The 26,213-nt window shown below is 40.5% G+C and overlaps 2 protein-coding genes across 2 annotated transcripts in view; one reads left to right on the top strand and one right to left on the bottom strand.

Annotated features, from left to right (window-relative positions):
• Positions 1 to 482: 482 nt before the first annotated feature.
• Positions 483 to 26,213, bottom strand: part of LOC105455594 (E3 ubiquitin-protein ligase MIB1) — a 374,218-nt gene continuing 348,487 nt past the window's right edge. The window contains exons 10-15 of the mRNA XM_011699027.1: positions 4,746 to 4,965; positions 4,222 to 4,532; positions 3,703 to 3,877; positions 3,006 to 3,207; positions 2,021 to 2,181; positions 483 to 1,505 (exon numbers count right to left, since the gene is read on the bottom strand). Of these exons, the coding sequence (XP_011697329.1) occupies positions 1,365 to 1,505; positions 2,021 to 2,181; positions 3,006 to 3,207; positions 3,703 to 3,877; positions 4,222 to 4,532; positions 4,746 to 4,965 (1,210 nt within the window). The 3' untranslated portion in view covers positions 483 to 1,364. The remainder of the gene's footprint in view (positions 1,506 to 2,020; positions 2,182 to 3,005; positions 3,208 to 3,702; positions 3,878 to 4,221; positions 4,533 to 4,745; positions 4,966 to 26,213) is intronic.
• LOC105455593 lies at positions 8,728 to 24,795 on the top strand. Its single transcript, XM_011699026.1, has 2 exons — positions 8,728 to 9,353; positions 24,224 to 24,795. Exons 1-2 carry the CDS (start codon positions 9,329 to 9,331, stop codon positions 24,625 to 24,627), a joined length of 429 nt encoding a protein of 142 aa, XP_011697328.1. The 5' UTR covers positions 8,728 to 9,328; the 3' UTR covers positions 24,628 to 24,795.

The raw sequence follows: 26,213 nt of genomic DNA, 5'->3' as shown, positions 1-26,213 counted from the left end.
AATTAATTTTCGAGATTGAGTTAACCGTCAAATAATTGAACACAATATAAACTGTGATTTAGATAAAATAAACTTTTCACTCATTCATGTTCGGAAATTATGTATAAATAAAAGCGCTGTTACATGAGGTATATATACAAAAAATGCATTAAAAATGACATAAAAAGGAAAAGAGCATAAATGTCTTTGTAATTTCATAAGACATGACATATACAATGACAAATCTACAGTAGCAAATCTACTCTTAGAAAGTTGAAACTAATATTTCTGGAATATTTTTCAAAAAAGATCCATTTTATAAATATATAAAATAAATATATTAAATAAAAAAAAATAGATTCATATAAAACATATATTATATTTATTACTATTACAATTGATATAAATGTACTTATATTAAAAATTCATTTTAATATAAATATTTTTGAAATTTTGAAACTTCAAAAATATAATTAATATAAATTTTAATGTCAATAAATATAATTATTATGATTACAACAAAATAATTTAATATATAAATTTTTAATTTGAAAAAAATTGAAAAATAGCTTCATTACTTTGCCGATGTACAGTTGCCATTGTATTATATCGAAAATATTTTTATCAATTTATGTAACATGTGAATACATCACGTATAATACTAATAGATTATGGTATCTAATCAACAATGATAAATCATCTTATAACTTTTATTTTAATATTTCAACGGTAAAATCAAACGTTCAAATGCGATATTTTACTTACTATTTTTTTGGCAATATATGTGGAAATTATTCAAGATATAGATATAAAACCATTATTCTTATTAATATATAGATATTCGGAAGAACTTTCTAATGTCTACTGAATTTCTGAATTTTTAATCCTGCAGAAAGACGACAGTATTCATAAATGGTAAATAAAAGTTGTGTAGGAAGCTTACTGGAAATATGTTACACTTATGTGTTAATAGCCATACGGGACTACGCAGGAAACGCAACTTCAACAGCATAATATATCATCTATCATGCAACGAGTTTCCCTTATTAAAAATATGAATAATAAATAATTGTGCGTACGTACTTATCGAGATTACTTATCAACCAACTTATTTTTATCTATAAACCACCGCAGCTCAAAGAGCGTCATTTAGTATCTTCACTATTTTTCATTGTTATACCACTAAATATATCGTTGATTTTAAAAACAACGTTGCTCTGCTTCAGCTTGACGTAATGCTGTTGTCAGAAATAAACAGGGCGCAAGAGGAAAACATTTTCTCCCGCGAAATGTCGTGGATTCCTTGCGGATTACAATTCGTCCGTCATACAATCGCCCCTTGGAAAATTTCAGCGCGCAATGCGGCCGGTGACAGTCTTTTATTTTTAATACAGCAGAATACGTTTGTCCACCGCCTTGCGACATATTGGACACTCCGACATCCGGTCGCCGCACATTTGGCAAGTGCCGTGTCCGCACAGGAAGATCATGTTTTTCAGACGATCCAGGCAAACCGGACACATGGTCTGCAACGATAACAAAATAAGATTCGTAAATTATTCTGCATGATGTTCGATCCGAATTCTTGTCACCCTTAAAATAAGCTTATCTATAAGCTGAACTTTTATTACACGAATGGTGATATCAAGGATTAACGCGTTTTTGTCGCATATCTTTTGTTTAACATTAATTATGCATATACTTTTTAGATTTTCTTAAAGTTCCACTCGAAATCGAATTAAAAAAAAAAAAATTAAATTCTGATCAAATCCTTCTAATTCATTTACGACTCAACTTCTTGAATCTTTCTCGAAACGATAAAATAAACACTTAAGAAGAGCTATAGTTTCAAAGTTGTTGCGCGCGGGACTCGCGACAAGAAGACGCGGAAATACAGTCCGGGAAAACGTATTCCGGTATTCTTCGAGAGCGAGAGGTAATTGTACAGAGCGCGGTGCGGACTTCTTTCTTCGACACAAATTAAATTATTCGTTTCATTAAGGCGACGCATAACGAAGCGAGACGCAGAAGGGACACGTACCTGCTCCTTGATGTCCTGCAATTGCTGCTGTAGTTTTTGTATGTCGCTGTGGGAAGTATCTCGGCTGCCGTTGTTCATTAGGAGAGCTTCCCCAGCCCCGGTTGTGTTGTTCGAGGGCGTCGGCTCCTCCTCGGGATCCACCTTGACTTCGGATATTGTTCCTTCGAAGCATAACAGTCGGTTAAAAAAAAAAAAGAAAAAGAGAAAAAATAAAAGGAAGAAGGAAAAAGTCTCGCCAATTCCTCGACAACGCGACAGCATCGCTAAGCGATGCTCTCATTTATCACAATTCGTATTTTTACTCGCTATACAATCAACGTTATATCAATAACAAAATGAAATATTTCAACTAAAGAGAACAGACAATTAGATAAAATCGGAATTAGACGAAATAGTTACGCAATAAGTAATACAAACAACGAAAAGTTTTATGATATGCCAGGATATAAATATAAATAAGTATAGCGAAATATAGATAAATATTTTATATACCTTTTAAAGTACTCTGAATATTAATAATTTAAAGCGTAACGTAACGACCTATCCAGAAAAACTTGTATAATTGCATAATGCAAAAGAAAATTATCCAAGTGCATTTCTATCATAAGCACGTGAAATTAGATAATTTTCTTTATGTACATGCAAGTATATAAGTTTGTCTGAATAGATCCTTAAAGATATACTTGTATTAGTTAGAAAGTTACTTTTGCGTAAAACTACGTTTTAAAGACAATCTCCAATCCAATTCGCCCTACAATCATTATTCGACCGTTCATCATTATCTTAATTAATGGAGAACGGCAAATGTGTACGCGCAAATACACGTCCGCGGGAATATATTCCAGGCGAGATTAGAGAGGCGAGCTATCTAATCGTGAGCGCAGAGAGTTCAATATATTCCGTGCGATTAGATAGATCGAGATAGAGGCGAGAGAGGCTTGCAAAACGACGCGCCGGCCGCCGTGCGCGGGGCGGACGTTAATACCTGAGGTGTTGCACCCCTTCACGTAGGTGACATCACCGCCGCCGCCGCAGCAGACCGAGAGCGGTACCATGTGCAGTATCTGGGCCCGGCATTGCACGCACTTCTTCATCAGGGCCGCGCAGCTCTCGCAGGCGCACATGTGTCCGCACGGGCGGAACAGCACGCCCGCCTTGCGATCCGAACACACCACGCATTCTTCGATCTGGGAACAAACGCCCATTATTGCGCGAAGGCAGGAGGTGGATAAAAGCGCGTTTAGAGCTTAGAGAATCTATTCCAGAACCGGGACTTCGGTCAACAATCGTTGGCCTACTACATGGCGTACTACATCAAGTCGGACCGACGAAAGGAATAACTTATCACGATTAGAACGTTCAGCGGCTCACAGAAAATTAAATTAAAATTACTGAAGAGACATTTTTGTATAAACGTATAGAAGTATAAACGTGTAGTGTTGATGTATCAAATAAAATTAATTTTTCTCTTAAAGAAAAGAGTTCATTTTTTTTTAATTCATAGACTCGTTGAAAAGAAAAAGAAATATATAGTTATTATTAAAACACAATTAATGAAGAATTTATAAATCTAATATTAAGATAAATCAATTAATATATTAAATAAAAAATAAGTTTTAAAAATAAAAATCATATTACGTATCTAACGATAGAAAAAATGTATTGCACTGGTGGTATTTTACCTTCACTCGGGAAAGAACGTTCTCACGACAAATCAAACATTTCTTCACCCTCGGTGCACAGGCGTTACAACAAGCCACGTGTCCGCAGGGACTGAACAGCATCTCTCGTTTGCCATCGGAGCATACGAGACACTCGTCGATCGCCGCCGAAGGGACGATAACTTCAATGTCGTGTCTGTGGAAACGGAAGCTGCATGTTAGCGAACATTATACTAATTGTAAGAGATACCACAGTGTATCGGCGTAATTGCACGGGGAATTACACGTGGAACATGCAATCGATTGTATAAATTTGTATTTTCAGTCTTCACAATCAAATCTTTTGTAATTAAATGAAACAAAACTTGCGAAAGAAAATTTTCTACAAATTTCGCTAAGATTATTGCAGAATTTAAAAAAAAAAGAGAGCTCAGTTATTAATATTCAACGGTTTTTTTTTTATAATAAAATTGGCGTTTTAATAAAATCCAATTTGAAATTAAGAGGCAAAGGGGCTTCTCTCCTCTCCCGAATACTAACGACTCCTTATCCTTGTGACAGGTGGTGAGAGTCTTGCAGAGATTCGGATCCGGGCAAAGATCCAAAGGCGTCTGGCCCTTTTTGTTCTTGAGCTCCAGGTCGGCGCCGTGCGCCGCGAGGAAGCACGCGATGAAGGAGCTGCTCTTCTTGTCCTGGCCCTGAGTGCCCAGGCCCATCAGCAGCCGTCCGACGTCCTGCACGTCCTGCAGCTGCCGCAGTTGCGACAGCGTGTGATGTCGAAGGGCCTCGTGCAGAGGCGTATCCCCGTCCTTATCGGCGACGTTCAGATTCGCGCCTTCGCGTACCAAAAGCTGCGATCGGGTAAATTATCATAAAATAAACCGTGGATTCTTCTGTCCGATGGAAGGAACGACTCGAATTATCCTATTATCGGATATGTCGAACCAAAAAAATTTTATCCTAGCGTTCCGATATTTTCACGGAATTCAATTACATTTTGAATTCATTTAGGAATTTCATTATTGGAGCGAACGATATTTTCGCAGGTATTCGCGGAAACGTACCCGAACGATCTGCGTGTGCTGTCGTTCGACCGCCAGATGTAGGGCGGTCTGCAGGTTCACGTTCTGCAGATCCAGATCGGCTTTCCCGGCGCGTGCCAGTTGCTCCGCGACCTCCACGTGGTTGTTGAGGGCAGCCAAGTGAAGGGCCGTGTAACCGTCATCTTTCTTCTCGTCGACGATCCAGGGTCGAGGCAACTTCGACAGCAATACCCGCATCGCACTGAAATCAAACGAAATGCGACATATTAAGACAAAGAGTCGCGATTGCATTCTCAAAGCGGAAGATCTATTCCCGTTACACTCGCAAGTACATTTTAATTCAAATTATCTTATAACAAGTTGCGGCCTAGTTAATTTTTTCTCTAGAAATATTCCGAATAAAATTATATACATATACACATCGCCTTATATACATATATAAAAATAATTTTTTTTAATTTTCTGTAACGTATTTTGTTCTATTTTATAAAACTATTTTACTTGTTACGATATTCTGTCATACAAATCTATTAACATAATGTTCTATTATTTTACTTTTCCTATAGATCGCTCAATTTTATCCTTTATTATTTTTTTTAAATAATTATATTTGACATTTGAATATCAATATATTCGAATATCAGTATATTCGTTCCACAGAAAAAATTTTTCGACAATATTTGACACATTTACTTCCGTCTGCTTATATTTTTACAGCATTTTCACAGTATAATTCCAAATTTCCTTGTTAGATAATACACTTCCGTGTATCTCGCGTAGATACATTTCTAACTACTCGCTATAGTAGGAAGACCCCATAGTAAGGTGAGAGACAGGGACAGCTGCTTCTCAACGAGGCCTCCACGAGGGGACCTCTCCGGAGGCGGGTGTAACATGAGGGACAAGCGTGTGTCTCATCACATATGTGACTCCTGCATATGTTTCGAAATATCTTGCAAACGGAACGCTCAGGAGGCCATCGCGCCATTCTCTTTCTCATCCTTTTAGATGCCTTGTCAATTATGTCGTGATAGTTTCGCGGAATTGGAAACCCGACTGTAGGATTTTGCGGAAATTTCGATAATCACACAGGCGCATAATATTTCTCTACTAATGTAGAGTACAAGTCACAATTATTCACAATTAGGTAAAAAGGAAAATTTTTTAAATAATTTCTTTGATTATTTTTTTTACGACAAATCTCGAATTACGGAAAATGCTACAAAAGGAAAAAATTGGCGATGCACGAATCTTAATTTGATGATCGAAATATGTAATTAATAATTAATAATAATTACTTATTTTATTATCTTAGAATTAAAATAAAATGAACTGTAAAAAATTATTGTTTACATATTGACTACATTAATGGTATATTTATAAGGGAGTCACACGATAGTAATAATAATCGCGTTAAATTCGTGATGCCGTTATAGGTGTCGACCGTCGTTTCACTTCCCGCTCCGCGGGAGGCCATCAAATTTTTACGACGTGTAAACGGCGTTTTTCATTAATGCGATCTAGGGGATGCGCGTTTTGCATCCAAGTGCGATCGCAGCATCTCGACCCGCGACAGCAGTAGCAATAGCAGCAGCCGCGAGTCGTAGTGACTTTCCTTGTCATGAATATGCAAATGATCGCAAGTGTTACCATTACCGTGTTAATAACCATAAATCGATTGATTACTTTGCCAATTATGTCCGGGTACGTACTCGTGCCCGGCATCAACGACGCGAGCGCGATTTTATTGCGTCGTTGACCGGCTCCAGTTGATTTCATTCCGCTCTCGTTGTGCCGCGCACCTCTTTTTTTTCCTTTCCGCCTCAATTCTCACGGCTTGCCAAAATAATTACAAGCGAAATAATTGGAATAATGTTGGCGATTAAGGTGATTTTATCGCTCAACGCCAACTCGATAGTGTGACGTTGTCACACATAAACGTCACACAATCGCAGTACAGTCTATGCGAAATGTTTTATTGAATTATTAGTCATATGAAGAGACTAACTTTTGACTAAGATTTGCCCGATAAAACCATCTTAAGGCCGTGCTCGGCTCATGCTGACATTGCCTCTAAAACAATTTAAAAAAATGCCTACTTCTTTTGATTAATAAGTGTGCTCGTTTCAATCCAAATGCAACAATTACACTGTCGTAACATAATTATATTTTAATTGATCTGAGAAAATGACACATGCAAAATAATATTAATATAGAACAGCGTTGGAGTGTCTAGATGGTAGTTTAAGTTAGTTTGTAAATTAATTGATAAGTGTTTTTTTTTTGTAATTTTGTGGGGTTTTTGTAAGGTAATTAATTGTAAAAGTTGTATAATTCTTTGTAACCTCTAAGAGAGTTAAATAAAACATATTCATACACGGAAAGAATAATTTTGCTGGATTCAGATCTGAAAATAATTTTTGTTCAATAATCAAAATAATTTTGTGTGAAAGTTAAAATGATTGCTCAAATATCAAACGTTTTATAGTAATGCTTGTCAGTTTTAATATTCCAACAAAATATTTTGACGATTTAACAAACAATTATTTTCAGATCTGTATTCAGTAAAATTTTTAGACCTTTTTAACAAAATCGTTCTTTCCGTGATATACAATTCAATTTCCAAACATTAAAATCAAGTGGCTATCTATTACTAGTAAGTACCAAATTGTATCATAATTATGAAACATATACTAGGAAAATACAATATAAATGCGCCATTTCTATTTTGTGTCTATCGGAGTGCGATATATCACAACTAACATCTTTCTATAACAGAACCAGCTTTCCCTGTTTAGTTCCGACACGCCGCCAGAATTTATTGTCCTCCATTCAAAATTCGCGTTGAGTTTCGCGCGCGTTTAGGATCCCGCACGTGAATGAAAGGCGCGACGACGTTGATTTAAGGCCGCCGATAATTATCGCAATTACAACGGCACAGCCTCGCGCGATGTAATAAATAGAAATAAGCGGGCGAGCGAGCGACGCCCCTGGTTATTGCGTTCTCCTGTCACAGGTCTCCGGGTTTAATATCATTCTGCTGCCGCATTTCGCGCGCAGCTCAAAGACGGAAATTCGTCGCAATCGTCGCGGCCCCGAGCCCGCATAAATACGCCGCCTCACTTAGGCGGCGTATATCGCGATGCGCGATATTATTACCGCGATTAATTTCCCGTCGCTCGTCGACGAGAACTTTTGTCCGTCGACGTCTCTATTCCTTTATTGGCATCAATGAACTGTCGTTAGGCACTCCCGACTCGTACTACTCAATATCGTTAATGTCGGACGCACCAGTTCGCGGCCGTTCATTACGACTTCGAAAACATCATTTATTGTCGTATCGCATCGGGATTAGAGATAGGCTAACGTCATTCCGTTAGCTCCTGAAGATAATAAACAGAGATGATCTGACAAAAATATCCATTTTGGATGAGATTTCCTGAGTACGTATACGTTACATTTGCACGTGTATATATGCCACTTAAAAGTAAAAATTTATGCGTTCTCATTCTGCTACCGATCTCTTCGTGAATTTATCGTCAACGCCTTGTTCGAACGGAAGCTTACATTAGCTGAAATTCTCCGTTGGATCTCTCTTTCAGTTATATTTTTCGATATTTTTTAATTCGGCAGACGTATGAAACGTATAGCGGATTAATTTTGATGAATTGGACAAATCAGGGCGCAGTTTTTCACGGAGAGAGAAAGAGAGAGGGACTCAAATAAAATCCCGGATATATGTAAAACTGCCCGTCGCGGAGTGAGCCCCGCCGCGAATCGGGCTCGCATCGCGCGTCGCACGCGTGATTCGCGCACGCATATATCGAGCATTTAGTGAGTCAGCGACGGCCGTGGCATCATCGCGGTCGGCGGAGTCTACCGAGAACCCGATGCCACGGATCCGGGGACGACACACGCGTGCCTCTGTTCCTCCCGATGCACGTACGGCTCCCGAACGTTTCGACGAGGCTCTCGCGCCGTCTCCCGTGTCTTCCGCGGCGTGCAGTGAGTCAGTGAGATCACGCGGCGACACGCTAAATATAATTGACACGAGCGTGTGCAAAATGACAACGAGAGCACGAGCGGTCGACCCGACAAGGAGGAAGAGAGAAGAAGAGGGAGAGAGAAAGAAAGAGTCCGCGCGCGAATCGCTGACGATCGATTACCGCGTAATTCCTCGTCGAACGCGGTGGCAGAGCTTCGTCGGGATGAGCGAAACGCGCGCGAGATCGCACGCGGAATCGCTACGCTCGCACGCAACGCTCCGCTAAATATAGCGCGGACTCGCGATTATTTCGGTGTTCCTGTTGCCGCCGCCACCGTCGTCGCCGTCGTCGTCGCGAATTCTCGCAGCTGCGATTCCTCCGTTCGTCCGTCCGTCCGTCCGTCCGTTCGCGAGTGATATCGAGAGGATTTTGAGGCCAAACGCAGAAAGAAAGAGAGAGACAGAGAGATAGAGGATGATCTCTCGAGAGCAGGCCGCAGTGAATCGAGCGAGTCGCGCGGCGAGAAATAATTCCGCATGGTTTGTCATTGTCGAAACGCGGGATTGTTTTACGTTCAACTCAAGAAGGGGAAGGCAATTGTCAGCGGATTAATAACCCATGAGAATGCAATGTCATTGGTCAAGTACGTTCTCTACATTAATAATTAAAAAAGACAATCGAGTACTAGGAGGTAGACTAGAATATAACGAGAGTAATACGACGAATGTAAAATGGAAATCTAAAAGAAATAGAATTAAGCAAATCTTATTTGCATGAGCTTCCTTCTTGCCGAAAATTTATTTCAAGAAAATGGTTTTAAACACGTACTTTTTAATTAAGTACATAATACATATATTAGGATTATCAGACATGCATTTATTACTTACGTTGTATCTTAATTAATCACAATTAGAAGAATGTATTTTCAAATCCCGATAAATATAAAGGAATTACTCTTCTCTTTTATTTCTCAATTATCTTTGTCCTCTGATTTCTTATACTTTATCTCACTGTATGTTTATTATAACACTATTTTATTTCTCATAGCTTACCGTGATTTTTTATTAGCCATAAATAAGGTATCATTCGGTATTTTATTATTTACAATAATGATCTAGAAATAAAACGTCTAAATATTCGTCAAAGATATAAAAAAAAGGTATAACTAAAATATCACAGTCATCGTGCTATATATATATTACAAGCGTGAGTTCTTTCAACCGATTGCACCTTCGATCGCAATGAGACAATGGCTCACTCGCGCGTTCATTTGGCGCTAAGATAAAATCGGAAGTTGCAATATTTCGGGGAGAATTCTTCTCGTGGCATTCACCGACGGATTACTGAGAAACTGCAAGGGCCTCCAGTCCCCAAAACATTTATCCGCCGCAGCCTCGCGGAATTCCGGCGGAATTCCATTTATCTTCCCTTTCGTTTGCCTGCCTGACGGCGGCACTCCTCCCTCCTCAGCCGATGGCACCGAAGTATTTCGGATTTTCTATCAGTCACTCGTGCGCCATCCGATTCGATCAAAAACTTCGCGCAATAAACAAAGCTCCAATTCTCGCGCCCACCCGCCTTCCTGTCCGTCAATCGTGCGTGAAATAAATTAGCTTCTAATATATGACGACAGCAGGCTCTTTTCTTCGTCAAGGAAATAAAAATAATAGACAACGAAAATTTTTGCACTGTATATTTTTATCCGATTCACTTTTCCATCCTGCAGCAAACACTTGCACGAAATAAATTCATATTCGCATTCGTACGGAAAAAATAATTTTGTCAAAGTATATAAAAATTAGGCCGAAGATATATTAGATCCGAAATAATTATGTAAGACTATGATGTAATACTACATATATTATTATAATACTGCGATAAGACCGATAAGTTTAATTGATGTTCTAGTAATCGCAGCTTAAACGTTTATATAATTATTTAGATGGTCCAACATAATTATTTTCTATATCTGGTATAATTTTCAGGCACTTTAGCAAAACCGTTCTTTCCGTGCGTGATGCATTAAATGCAAATACACAATGTATGTATTCTCATGCATTTCATTTCGGCTAAAATGTCACGTTTAATTATATAATTTTGAGTAAACTTTTCGTTAATAGAATTCTAATTCACGGCCCAATTGCAAAGACACGTAATAATGAAAGACTGCGAGGAGAATCATGAATTCTAAGAGTAAATTATCTCGAGATTTAGACTAGAACAGAGACGCGCTTATCATCGTGTTATTAATATTATGGTAAGCTTTCAGGGACAGTCTTAGTACCGAGTTTAAATTCGGCGAATCAGGAAGGAACGCACGGCCCGGCCCGGCTTGGCCGGTTCGAATCGGTTCGCGATGTCCGTTCGTGGGTGACGGGAACTGTATCGCGGGGAGAGAGGACGGACGCGCTCTAATATGCAGAAACCATGAGGAACGTTGGTCGCTACCGTGACGCAATTTCCGGGCGCCTCCATCGGAGTTGGCGCACCCAGCGAAAGAGCCGGTGTGCCCTCGATACCCGTCGCTCCTTCCTCCCCCCCCTCCCTCCCTCACCGACCTCATACTTCGACTCGTCGCGTTTTCGCCTTTTTTTTCGCTTTATTTCTCCTTTTGCACGACGGGATTAAAACCGAAGGGAACTCGCGGGAGAAAAATCGAAATCTCTTGCGCACGCGGGAGTTTTCTTCCTCCGCTACGCTGCCGTCTCGCGAAACTTCATCGGCAAAGTGTCCGACGAAAATTGGAATTTGCCGTGAGTACCGAATACCGGAAGTTAGATCCGGATTAAGCGAAGAACTTCTCAAAGTGCTTCCGCGTCCTTCTAATTTCGTTTCTCCTTACCGGGCACGTTTTCCCTCGTATTTTTTCGCGGCCTCGTTGCCGAAGCTGCCGATGTCGTGACGTTGTTCTTTCGAACCAGGCATTTCCCATTCTCTCGCGAGAATGTTCCGAATAGCGTATTACCTCGTAAATACCAGCAAACCAAATAAAGTCTCCGCGAAGAGTTGAAGAAACGAATGTTCAGACGCACCTTCCTTACGTGTTTGTGTTTGACTTACATGTTAAATGAAGCACAATGCAATTTTTTCTAGTTTATTTCTTAGCGCCATTATTACTTTAATACATGTTACATTTTTTTGTAAACAAAGAGATTTGCGAAAAATATACAACAATTGTATAGATTGAACTGTAAATTTGGCTTAATATTTATTTCTACTTTTTTTGTTCAGCGCCAATTAAAGACTATTCTTTTCTACTAAAACAAAGATATTATGTCTATAAAAGTCGTTATCTATATATTTGTTGTACATGTAAAATGGCTTGTCTTGGAAGGGCTAAGGGTTAACGAAATCTCACAGCCGCCGCCGTGATGAAAATTGAAATTCTCGGAGGATAGTACCTATGAAAGGATTAGTCGGCAGACCCCGGGGGAAGTTGAAACGGAGGGGATTTCGAGCACCGAGAAGGCAGGTAATCGAACCAAAACTAAATCACAACTGCCAACTAATTCTATCCGTGAAGTTTGAACGTCGTCGCGGGGGAGGGAGGGGGGGGGGGTTGGAAAGTCCTGGATTGGTATCAGAGTGGACGACCGAAGGACAAGAACGCTAGCGAGGGCTGGAGAAAAAAAAATGAAAGAAGAAAGTGTAGTCGCGATATGAGAAATGAGAACGATAAAACGTTACGCTGACACGTTGAACCTCGCGATCGTGTAGTCGCGAAACGAATGTCTCTTTTACAACGTATCTTTAATAATAAATTTTGAATAGCAATTAATAACGAATTGATTAATTAATCAATAGCTATTAATAATGAATCCATTCGAATCATTACGCAATTTGCTAATTGCTAACCACTATCATTATATAATAACGATATAATTATTTTTATTAATTTTAGAACTAATTCCATCTAAATGTAGTCAACAAATAATAAAATGAGGAAACTAAGATTTTTTTTTTTTTATGTGTATATAGTTTTTATAACTACGCTCTATATTACCATATAAAAAATATGAACATAGAAGATACATACAGAGTGCAAATGACAGCGTGTAAACTAGCTTATATAAATATGTTACGCAGCAAGTAGATCGCAGTTCATAAGACGAGAAACCTTGCATTAAGTATAAAGATGGACTGAAAGATACAGAGTACTGACGTAAGAAAGAGCAGAACAATAATCGCATACACAAAGCGCAATAACAGAAAAAAAATTACATGACAAAGGAAGAACTTACGTGGGACAAAAGAAAAGAAAAAGAAAAACAGGTAAAAAAGAACGAAAGGAAAAGGAAGAAAATATTTCGATCGCGTTCGGTAAAGTCGTATAATTTATGCGTTCAATACCTGGACCGGGAGAGAAAGGGAGAAGGAAGGAGAGCGATCGCGCGGTTTGAGAAAGTGCCAGCGGTCTTCCAGTGAAAAAAAATATATTAATTCCGAGTTACTCTAAAAGTTATTGCAAAAGACGCGGGGGAGGGAGGGGAGACGAACGCACGGGGCGGATGGAACTTTTCCGCGGCGATGGAAATGACTTCGGCATAAAATATGACGGTGATGGCAACGCCAGACAAGTCGCAGGTGCACCACGGGGTAGGTCACCCGTGATCGCTGCACTCTCGTCGGCTATTTTAATTCGGGTCGGGAGGTGGGGGGAAGGGCGGCGAGCTCATTCCCCATGCCTACGGATGGATCTAGACTCTAGAGGACCTCCACGAGAGTGTCTATCCAAGTGGAAAATTAAATTCCCAAAGATATAAATTTTATTGCGATCGAAGGATTGAGGGGGGGGGGGGGCAAAGCTAAACCAAACGCCTAAACACCTCGAAATCGGAATTTAATGAGTGTGCAATTAAAAGTTTTTTTTTTCTATCTTTTAATTTTCTTATCTTTCATTAACGCTTTTTAATTTATAATGTTATTGTATTTATCTTTATCATTTTCCAGATAATACTTTTGCAGTAATTCGATAATTGCTCATTTTGCTAATTGCTCTTGGAGAATGCATTTATTTATATCTCTATGTCGAAATTCTGTTGTATATGATTCGTAATATCAAGTACGGCAAGGGAGTATTACGGTTCTCTACCATCATCTTTTCGTTATTTCCATATTATATATATATATATATATATATATATATATATATATTAATGAGCAAACGTTGTTTACCTTACCGCGAATATTATTAGCACTATCGTTATTAACATCGTTCATTACGTAGCACAAATTAATACGTTACAGCTATTAGCTTTATTTCCTTCATACATAATTACAATCAAAATTAATCTTTATCCCAGTCCCGTATTTTGCGTCGAAAACACGCGTAATTAAACCCTTTAAAATAAGCACCTGATGGTATCCTCATATTCTCATGAAATCGTGATTTTTGCGGTGCAAAAAGAGAGCTTAACAAACTGCGAAAGAGTTTAAACACTTCCATTAGCTGTAGCCACATTTAAATGGTATTTCTGGTCGAGTAAACGAATAAATTGGCAACAAATAAATCTCTTTAATCATGATTTTCTGTCCTCGTGTAAAAGCACTCGACAGAGATACTCGATTCGTTCGGTAAAATTGCCAAACTATAATCTCCATATAATCTCTTCACTTTCAAAATGCAACGTATTATTAGAGCATGTATTATTATAAAAAAAAGTTCTATTTTAGAAAGAGTCTGTGTTGTTATTAACTTTTACAATAATCTTCAAATAATATTATACTAAATAATCCTTTCGTACGAATTTGTTAAATGTATCGTAATGCTATATTGTAATTATTGTATTTTAATAATTTTGATACGAAATATATCTTTTAATAAATTAGAATTTTTAGTAATTTATAAACATTTAGTAATTTATAAATTTTTTATGCTATGAAATCTAGAATGTCGATATAAATCTATAAATAAAGATTTACAGATAATTGATTCACAAGTCTTGTTGCCAATTCTGTATTTGGGTAGCGTTCAACATCCAAGCATCCAACATTAATCACATTTAAATAATTTATTGTATAAATACCTGCATTCCTGAAATGTGTACGTGATTTTGACCGCTGAAATAATCAGCGATTCTGTTTGTCGCTGGGAAAATGTATAATACGTTTGAAACGAAAGTGAAAAGTTTTCAGCTGCGGGAGGAGAGGAAACGCGCGCGCGAGAGAGAGAGAGATAGTATCGCCATTTATTATATGCTCCAAGATAAATCCTATTAAGCGTAGAACCGTGACTTACAAGAATTTTGACATACAATTCAGTTTGTAAACAATTACAAAGTGCGAACAAAGAAAATTTATAAAATAAAATAAAAATAAAGAAATATAATATAATACAGTGTATGTGTATATGGATGAATATGAGAGAGAAAGAGAGAAAAAAGAAGAAGAAGGAAGGGACATACGAGAGGAATGAAAATGATTCCGACATGAAGTACGACGGACGGTGATGTCGGCGACGCCGCGTTTTTCTTGAATGAATTCCGTCCCGTTTATTTTGCTTATTCGATTCCTCCGACGAAAACACGTCTATCCGTCTTTAGTCCCGGTCCCGGCCTTTAGGTATGTAAGTGCAGAGAGGAAGAGATATTTTGGCTCTGAAACATATCCCGTCTGCTGGAGGCTGTTTACGTCTCTCGCGTCCTCGTAAGTTCGCGATCTGCCCCGTCAGACTCGATTACGAATGAACCTGTCGTCATTTTCTACACGCGAAATTTTAACTCTTTCTTTCTCATTGTCAGTGATACGCGCGAACAGTATATACATACATATTTACGTGTCTAAAAATACAATATATTAAATCACCTTTGTAAAGCCTGATAATTAGTTTAGCATTAATTAATTCGGTTCATTGTCCTCCCTGAGATGACGATCGATGGTCGTTAGTGGCGGCGTGTCTTGCGGACACAAAAGAATTTTCCGCACGATCACCATCGTTAAAGACTTACGTCACCGTGCAGTTATACGAGCTTGGGAGAGCATCCAAGTCTCTTTTTTGTCCCTTATCGTTTCGCAATAATTCTTTCCCGCGTCGTGGCATGCGAGGTGGCAAAATCACGGGCCCGCATTCCTCTCGCAAATTTATAACTTGTCTTTTTCCGCCGGTTACGAACGCGTGGACGTGATTTTTTTATGATGTGACATTGATACGAAAAGGCATTTCAACGGCGGAAGATGATGTCTTTTTTCATAATTTACATATCATATGCATTTAGAAATTTTTTGACGTGACATCTGTTTGCGTAATTTTGCGACAACATTATGCAACGCTAGCAAATAAAAGTTAAAATTAAAATTTCTGCTGTTTTCACTATTTTTAGAATGAGACAATAGGAGAATAATTTTTATCACGAAGTCGAAGTAAAATTTAATTAATTGTGATTTTACATTTGATTTGTAGTTCATAAGAAAGCAATCTCTTGCAAGCGTGGTTTTTTTAATCCAAAAATTCATGCGAATGCACTTAAAATGAAATAAACTTAAAATCTCTTTCTGATAGCAGTGCGAGAAAATCGCATATAGATATGCGGAAAGTTTCCTCCAGCGATATCGGAATTAATGCGTCCTTAATTAATACCGCCCATTAATGCTCACCTTAAATTCGTAGCGCGCGGAAGTTTTACTGCATCGTCAAATTGCTGCCTCGGATGCTCGTGCAGAGTTTCAAAGCGCCGTGTCTCCGCGAAGTAAAAGCGACAGGGAGGCTGCGATCGGGCTCTTAATGGCCATAATAATCCGGTGTTTTGAATCGCTCTTGTCATTAGTTCGAGCAACTCTTCCGGTTTCTCGCGCTTTGGCGAAGCTCCAGAGAGCCACGGAAAAAAATGAGAGGGAAAAAAAGACGCTCGATACGTTCGCCGGGCTCCGCGAACGAATTTTATTATAGATATGAAAGAATTTTGGCATGTTTTGGCGTCGTAATTATTTAACAAAGTGTTCATCCCTCCTCAGCGTGCGTACAATGAATTACGCGACATTTAATTAAATTTTATTAGCAGCTACCGTAATTAAAATCGTAATTCCGTGTTCCTGAACTGAAACATTTTCGAATACGCGTATTCCGGCACGAATAAATGCCGACCTGGATCTCGTCCCCTCTTTTCAAAAGGACAAAAACGCGAAAGTGCCGTATAAAAAAAAAACGTTTATTTCCATCCGACGATATCGAATTCCGCGGCACGATGCACACTCGAGAGTTTATTCGCGTAAACGCCCGTTTTTTTTACTCGTATATGTATACCTGTAACTTCGTGCGGGCCACCGCCGTTGGCGTGAATGCTTTAGTTTGTGCTGAGTCGATCAATCTATCCCCCGTTAATCCCCATTAACTATTTAATTCCTAGAAAATCATCATGTCAGTTCGCGAATTCAAAAAGCACACAGCACCTAAAAAAATTACTTCTTTTTGTTTTTAAAATTTGAATTTAATAATAATTTAAATTTAATAATATCTGTTTTAATAATTTTAATAATTTTGGCAAACTTTATTAAGTAAACATAAATCGTTAAATGTATGATTAAAAGCAAACAATTATTAAAACATCTTTTTCAATTGTTGAAAATAGTACAGGAATAAAAGGGTCAGAAGATGCGAATAAGGATCGTCGAGGATGTAACAAAAAAATAAAAACGTCCATCCTTGGCCCGCTTCCGGCGACAAAGCGGGACAGGTCGGCTAGCTCACCCTGTTTTCGGTGTTTCGCAAACTTTTTGGCCGCGCAATTCGCGCGTTCCCCCGAGCTACCGCGAGACAAACAGCATTAACTTCTCTCGCGGCGCTCTCGAATAAAGTTACACAGATTTGTCACGAGACAAAAAGCGAGCACGTTCCGCCCCCCTCCCCCGGCCCGCCCTGGCCGGGGGTTGGCTTCTAGGTTTCTTATTCGGATTTCCTAGACGTCTGAAAAGTGGCTTCCTTCGGGCCCTTTATGTTTTCCCCACTCGCGTTTCGCCAACTTCCCGCCGCGGCTCTACCGCTTCTTCCCGCGTATAGAAAAGTACCAAAAAATCTACATAACGTGAGCCAGAAAGCATTTGCTAAAAGTATTTCGAAAGCGCATTTTCTTCGTTATAATCGAAACCGAGACCCATTTATGTCTCCAAGTTACAAATAAAAAGTGAAACTTTTCCGACTTCCGCAACAGGATATGCGAGCTGTCGTTGTTTTAAGATATCTGTCATGTGGAAACAATAGTTTCAAGAAATGTACGTGCGTTAGATTTCGACCATGACGTGAATCTTCCTAAAAAATTACAATTGTCTCAGAGTCTCAAGAAATATTCAGTAAAAATTCTTTAAAAGGGTTATAAAAAATTCTTTGAAAGAATTGCGATATAAAACAATATTCTTATAAAATATCTCGTTACAGAAAAAGAGAAAACTCTCTCTCTCTCTAGAGAGTGTTGTATAAAGATTTTTTCTTCATCAGAATTAAAAAAATAAACAAATTATATTTCAAAATATTTTTCGCATTGTTTAAGGTATGAAATTCCAAGAACACCAAACGCGGTTTTTCTCTCTTTCTCTCTCTCTCTAGAGAGTGTTGTATAAAGATTTTTTCTTCATCAGAATTAAAAAAATAAGCAAATTATATTTCAAAATATTTTTCGCATTGTTTAAGGTATGAAATTCCGAGATCACCAAACGCGGTCTCTCTCTCTCTCTCTCTCTCTCTCTCTCTCTCTCTCTCTAGAGATAATTTCATACCTTAAACAATGCAAAAAATATTTTGAAATATAATTTGCTTATTTTTTAAATTCTGATGAAGAAAAAATCTTTATACAACACTTTACAATCACTGAAAATTTGTTTAATCACAAACGTTGAAGAAATAAAAAAATGTCGCTAAGTAATACTAATTGTCAAACATTTGAAAAAAAAAAACTTAAATTAATTATTGGATTATTTCAAAATCACACTGAATGTATTTTAATCACAAAAGTTTTGTAGATACGACGATTCGGACATTTGAAAAGAGCACTGCTGTATTCCACGCGATATATGTATAGCGGAAGAGCTCTTTCAGAGCTCGCATAGATGTCAGAAGCAAAGAATTTCTTAAATAACAGACACTCGAAAATAATTCTAGAGAGGCCTGCAATGGATGCCGTTCGGTCTAGTAACAAGCGGATTCTTGCGGGCTCGAGAGATTGCAAGTGAAACGTTCGCGGCGTATTCAAAGAGGGTAAAAGTAATTTCGGGGCATGATTCGATGTAAGTAAATACCATCCCTCGGCCGTGCATAGAATTCCAACGGCATTGGAAATCTCCTAGCACTATCGCCATCGTCTTGTCTATTCGCGAAGAAGCGCCGGCGGCTGTTTCAATGCCACGGGAATGAAATTGCAACGAAAGAGATTGCGGGGAGAAAGAGAGCGCGAGGATGTCTGTACTCGGAAGAAAGCAGAAGAGAGAACGAGAGAGCATGCATATATGTATATATGCATATCATCTCTCCTTCTGACGCATGAAAAGAGGCTGTATCGAATTTGGCATGTAAATTACTCGCGTGTTCGATCTCGAGAAATGCGATTTCTCTTTGGACGTCGGGAGAACCCGTAGCGCGGGAAACCGCGGAGAATCGAAGAAGACCACGTCACTTCAGGCGAGATGACTCTTTTTCTCCCGTGCTAAATTAATGGCGATAATTAGCGAGACCGCGACTCGTGGTGGTCCTTTAAGTCCTTTTTTTCTCCCCGGTATTTTCCCTGCGACGCGGTTTTCTTTCATTAGCGCGAGATCCGATCGCGACAACTCTTCCGAGAGAGACGTAGGGAGAGCGCAGCGCGGCTTTCGACCTGCGCCGTGTATCCTCAAGCCGGGGTTACTTGGAGTCTTCGCCATTAGTACGCAAGTAAAGGCTATTTTCAACGACGAACTCGTAACCCGATACACGAGCGGCGGGGGCTGAGGCGCCTCCGCTAAGGAAAAGCTCCTCCTCCTCTTCCCCTCGTCCCGACGGACGAAGGAAACGACGCTCTCTTTAATTATTCTCCGCGATGTGCCGCATGCTAAAATCATTAAATTGCTCCGGCGATAGATACGAGGGCATATCGAGTGTCGAGTGGCTGCTTGACGAAAATTTGTAGTCAATTTTCCTTTAGAATAAATTCGATCGGACGTCATTCTTTTCGCAATTTATTCGCGGCCCCGTGCTAGACACGTTAATTAATAAGTTTCGGATTAAAATTCTGAGAAAGTCGAAACTAATGCGCGAGATAAGATTTTACTCAAAAGATGAGTTATTTAAAACATGAATTATTCAATAAGACCCCTCGGAAGATTTTGTAAGATTTCAATATTCATTTTGCCCGTCGGGTAAATTATATAAAATAATATTACTTAAAAATTATAAAAAAAAGTATAAAAGTAATAATATATGTTTGCCATTACAGTCACGTTCAATATAATTTACAGAGAATATAAATTATAGTTATATTAATATTATAGTAAATGTTCGCGTAAGATTTTTCATATTTTCCTATATTTTGAGAAGACATAAGATATCTCTTTGTCTTTTCAAATTTTAGATATTATTTTTTTTATTTAAAAAATGCGCTTCTCTCTTCGTTGTTCCTTTGATCAAATTTCTGGATTACAACTTGTGTATGTACTCATTCAAGTGAACTTTGCCCATTCCGAAAACAATCGGCAGGTGCAAGGTCAGAAAGAACGACGACGTTATCTCGTTCGTTCGTCCTTTTGCGTCTTCGACAATCAACTCCATCGTGACGCCGACGCCGACGCCGACGCCGACGACGAAGACGACGACGACAACGACGGCGATGACGACGCCCAAAAATAGGGACGGCATTAGCGCGTAGACTCGTTTCGCACGGCTCACCGGACCGCGTCGACTTTGCGGATGTGCAACGTCTTCGGCTGCCAGTAATTTTAGACGCCGGAGAGTCGGCCGTCGCGACCAAGTTCTTCGTCTCTCGGAAAGTCGCCCCGGTAAAAGTGACGCCCGTAAGTTTATATCGTATATACGCGCGAGATATGCGGAGGCCCGAGCGGGCTCCCTATAAACTTCTCCTCGGGAAAAATGGATTCCGAATTCACCGCTGGAATCTGCCGTTGACAGACGCGCAAGCAGCTAATGCCGCGAGAGAAGTTGGACGTTTAACTTGCGCCGAGGATCTACGTCTCCGCAGACTGTTATAGGCACGGAGCGAGATGTGTTGTAACGTGTCAACAAGCTAGGTGACAAGTTTTCTAATCGCTGCTATCCGCGAGATTGATATCCCTGCTGGCGGAAAATCTATATTACAAAATTTGCTCTTCGAAAATGTAAAATAATTATATTAAGAAGTCCAATAATTGTCAAGTGATGTAAGTCCGTCTTATTAGTATTCCTAGCAAAATACGAAAGCTTATTGGAAAGTTATTCTCGAGACCGGTGTTTTATGTAAACACACTGAACATGGGAATTTTCGTAGGCCCCAAAAGTGGGATGTCAAGATGATCTTAAAATACGAATTATTGTTGCATTTTTCTGCTGTCCTGTGCATCGCGAAAATTGGACTCGAGCCACTCGGGAGTCGAGAATTCGCAACGCGTCGCTCAGCGCGCGATGCTGTTTGTCGGGATGTATTTCGGTATCGCATCATCAACAGCATTCTTGGCCGAATTGCAACGATGTATACGAAGCGTGATAACACGGACGGAACGATATATCACAAATAGCGTGACCAAGTTTGCGCTGATCCCGGTAGCTTAAATCTCATTCATGAGAGTTAAGTCTGATTTCCGCGCGGACGTCCCGCGCGTCTCATTGGCAAAGCTCGAGGAGGGGGTTTGCGCTACAACGTACGTGCGCTACACGTTATAGGTACATGGTGATTGTATGATGCGAGAGGCAAAAGTGATTACAAGATAGTCGCGTGGTCGATCGGTGACATAAACGACGACGACGTAAAGCGTAAAGTATAAAATTGAAATTAATTGCTGCGCCGCCGCGCGCGGCGATACTAAAATCGCAGAAGCGCTGGCCGCACGCCAGCGGCCATTATCGTCGCGCATATCTTTCTATAAATAATACCGCGAGACGTACGATCCTGTAATTCAGCCCCCCTCCCTTCCCCTTCCCCCTCCGCCCCCCCGGTGTGCATTTACGATACTGTATTTATCATCGTTGTTAACGGCGCCCGCGACCGAATCGCCGTTAGTCCGGCGAGAGTACATCGTCATTGACGTTGATCGTTGCCGATAACGATCGTGTTAACGATCGACGGCGCGACACCTCGAGAATTAACGCCGACAGCGATCCAACTTTGTTTTCGCGCGCGGAGGAGGCTCTCACCGAAATTCAGACATCTGCCTGCTCGCCAGTGGCAGCTGCCAAATGTTCCACCCCCGAAATATCACGGCATACCGTTACGTCGGATTTACAGTACGATCTCGATGGTAGATGAGTGCAATCGGTGACAAATCGAAGAGTTAACATCATCACGGCTGCTGACGTAATGGTATACCGTTCTCCAAAAAGTCGCTTTTTGACGAAGAAATTCTGGCTGTCAAGCACGGATAGCGCTACTGAAGCTTGCAAAACATTTCAATCGTGAAAGCATTTGTAAAATACGAAAAGAAGATGAGAAGTCTCTTACAAAGCATTTGTAAAATACAAAAGAAAGATGAGAAGTACGTTTCTTAAATAAGTAAGACAGTATTTTCAAAATGTGATCTTCTTTGAGATTTTCATTTCTGGTTACAACTTTCCTTGTGTCTTCGATTACGTGAGAGTAAAAGTAAAAGTATTGAGTTACGTGCGGTGTTTCATCAAAGAGAAATTGATAAAACTAATCGCTTCCTTTGCAGAAATTTTTAATTTTTAATTAGTTATAAAACGAAACTCCGATAAGCAGGACTCTTTTATAAGATTCTTAACTTTACCGAAGACTTCATATAGGATGAATGAAAAATCCTATACGAAATATTAATACGGTGTCATACAACCGAAGCTTTCCGCTCCGTTCTGAATGTCCACCTTTGGCTTGCGTCTGCCAAGAGACACGAGGGATCACGTGTACGCCTTTGTACAGCACAGAAGCAGAAGAAAGTGGAGAAGAACATGAAGATGAAGAACACGCAGGGTAGGAGAAGATGAAGGAGGAGGAGAAGGAGAGGAATGAGACAGAGAGGCCTGGGTAAGTTATCACTCGAGTCTGGACCAGGAATAGTCACACCATGTGGTGGCAGCCGTGGGACTGACTATTTTCGGGTAAAGACAAATTTGGCGCGGCGAGGCGCTACGCGAGGGAGCCGAGAAGCTGAGCCGAGCCGAGCCGCGTCGCGTCGCGTGGTAGCCGTCTCGAGTGTAAGCTTACATCTGCACACGACGACGACGAGGGGGGTGTCGGCTGCTCGTCACTCGAGAGGAGAGGCCAATGGGATCTGTGCAGCCATTTTTAGAGGGCTCGTTCCGAAGCGACCGTGCTTGAGGCTTTGGCAGCATTCAGTCCGAAGCGGTCATCCGGGTTGGCAGGATTTGAAAGCGTCGAGGAAGTCAGCTCGAGGAACTCTCTCGACGATCGCGGACGTCGGGTAATAATTTCCCAGTCGGAAGAAATCATCAGGTGCTGAGTCGAGAGGATCTTCCGGGTGCGAGAGAGTACAGGCGCGTTTCCGGTGCGCCAGATATTTCTCGTTGGAGAGTGTTTCAGGATCTTTTAGAGGATCCGCGATGAATTACGTAACAGCGGTGCATTCGCGAAGCGAAATTGTTGCGAGAGAAGTGTCGTATCGAGATGCCATTATTCGGAGCCGGCAGCAGACGGAGCCGAAGAAGAGAGGGTCCCACTTCGGGAGCAATTCCGGAATTCAGATGATCTACTTTGTAGTACCGGGCGACCGTTCCGTGCTTCCTTACTTCCCATAGTGAATGTGACGTATGGAATGTAAAGAAGTATGGAGCTGCGTCCTGGTGAGTCGTCGCGAGGCGGAAGTTTTTATCGGAGAATCGGGAGACATTTGGGAGTTATTATCGACAACGACGGAAACGGAGACTCGTGATAATCAAAAGAGCCAAGGATAACAATAAGGACTGGAAAGATACCGGCGGAAAAAGATAATAGTGCCGCGTGAAAGAGTCGGTAACAAACGGTGCAAAGATAAAACTCGCGGTCTTGCGTCTTCTGCGATGCAGATCTTGGGATCGGCGGCAGCCAGAAATAGATTGCTTTCGCGTAACCGACGCCGATATGGCCAGGCATCATTCCACGTACATATGGTCCTGCGCGCGGCCTCTATTTATGGCTTTTGGTGCCGCAACCATGTGGTCACCACTTTTATTATCCCCCTCACGAGCTCTTCGTCGTTCTCAGCGCGATGACAGGGAACTCGTCTCTCTTCGTATCTCCCTCGTATCGTTCGAGTCGAGATATAGCTATGGCAGCTCATCTTCTCGCAAAGTTATCTGTCACATTAACGATTAGACACTATTGTTAGCGATAATTCAGATTCTCGTTCGTTTCCACAGATTTTCAATCGCCTGTTTTTGAATCGATCTGATTGCAGCGGCGAGGGAGACGAGACACGGAAGAAAACGGGCGAGTGGGCGAGGAAGAGGACGCATGCGGCTGGACGCTGTTTTCGAGCCCGAAATAGGACCCACGCACAACCGCAGCCATGTTTCCAGAAATAAGTTCTCCGGTTACAGAATCTATTTCCGGTGCGCGGGCCGCCGACCGGTGGTGCCCGGTTGCACGGCGATCGGTGACGTATTCGGCTGCAGGTGCAATCTCGCGTACTGCATAGGAATATCTGATACGCGGCGGTATCTGGTTTTGGTGTTCGGGAAAAAGATTTCAGTGTCGGCCGTAACGATGATCAGCCGGAGTGACGTCAGTGACTGCGATGCGATCGATTATGGTTCACGTAACGAGCGTATTCTGATCATACTGTGCGAGCGTACCGTGTAACGCGATTAGGTGAATTGTGCAAGTTGTAATTTGCCTTGTAATTTTGGGACAAATTCGTCGGACATCCTCACCTTATCTTCCAGCCCAACGCAGATTATGTTGTCAAAAAATAAGAAACATCACACTTCAGAAAAATTATAAATAATTATTGTAACAAAAAACCGAAAAGTTTTATTCTAAGAGTAATTTCTATTATATTAAAGAGAGGCTGTTGTTAAATATTATTAGAAAAATTGTGAAATTAATTTAATTATTATATATTATAAATTCAATTAAATTTTTTTTAACTCTACCGTTTCATTTCTCTGATATATTTTTTTCAGAGAAGAAAATTGTTGCATACATGTATTTCTGTAATTTCCGATAATCTTCTTACGACATCGTTCGTTTATTGTTTTGTGTAACTTCGTGCAACGTTTGGCCTCACGAATTTTGGCGAACAATGCCGCGATTTGACTCGGGGTTCACTGGGTAGTACATTACGTTTGCATAGATGCGCACGAATTTATATCGACGGTAAAATAGATTTGCGCTTCTCGCGGCAGTAATGCTCTTGATTAAGCCGAATGAATTACGCTGATATTATTGCCGTGAAATAATAATATTACTCCCGGTATTATCGGCTAATGCCGCCATTTGCATTAACGTCGGCACCTGCTAATTGGCATCGCCCGTCGCGTTTTGTCTATTTGCCGTACGTGTTACACGGGCCGCCTGATTATGCTAATCACCGTCGAGTAATAACGCGTCTGTCGTTTAAACGTATCTACTTAATTCGCTAAAAGAGATTCGTAAGAAAAACTACCTTTCCATTCAGTCCCACCTCCCCCCTATCTACAAATTTCCTGACTAATTTAAATTTTCAGATTGGAAATCTGGGGGAGAGTTGCTTGTGAATTTTAAAGGATTAGAAAATTATAAAGTCACTTCTATAATTATTATGCGAGGAAAGATCAACATTTTACTTGAGATGCTGAACTCCCCGGTCGTGCCCCAGTCACCCGAAAGACGTTATCGAGTTATCGAGAATCGGGAAGTAACGGAGAGGATTTGGAGGACGGATTATGCGATGGTTTCGCGATAATCACGGATAGCGCTCGGATGCAACCTTGGCACGTTTTTGGCGGATCGATAACGCAGCGTGGCAGAGACGAATTGGTGGTCAAAAGTCCCGGGAGAAGGGACCCCCCGTGTTGGTTACGCAGCACCCGGTAGCGGCGGCTACGAGGGTCGAATGACAGAATCGCGCGGGGTATTGGCTGTTCGGTACGATCGTCACGTTCACCGCGACAATTTATGACGATTGGAATAGCGACCGTTACGCGTCCGCGCGATGCGGCCGGATTGCAGGAAGACTCCAGTGCGCGCGACACCTTATCAAACTGGTTCAATTAGCGGCTAGCCAGTGAGAAGGCGAAGGGATTCGTCCTCGTTCTCTTTGATTTTAATTTCGGAAATCTCTATTGCGACAGAGAAATGATATGAAAGATAAGTTACTGCATACCCTTTCGAAAATATCATATTCTCTCTTCTAATAATTATGTTAGCATTAAAAAGATCTTTGGTCATATATTATATTGTTGACA

This window comes from Wasmannia auropunctata, unplaced genomic scaffold (assembly GCF_000956235.1).
Source record: "Wasmannia auropunctata unplaced genomic scaffold, wasmannia.A_1.0 LD335888.1, whole genome shotgun sequence".
In the NCBI taxonomy this organism is placed as follows: domain Eukaryota; kingdom Metazoa; phylum Arthropoda; class Insecta; order Hymenoptera; family Formicidae; genus Wasmannia; species Wasmannia auropunctata.
The sequence above is the reverse complement of the archived record's forward strand: the minus strand, read 5'-3'. Positions and strand labels throughout refer to the sequence as shown.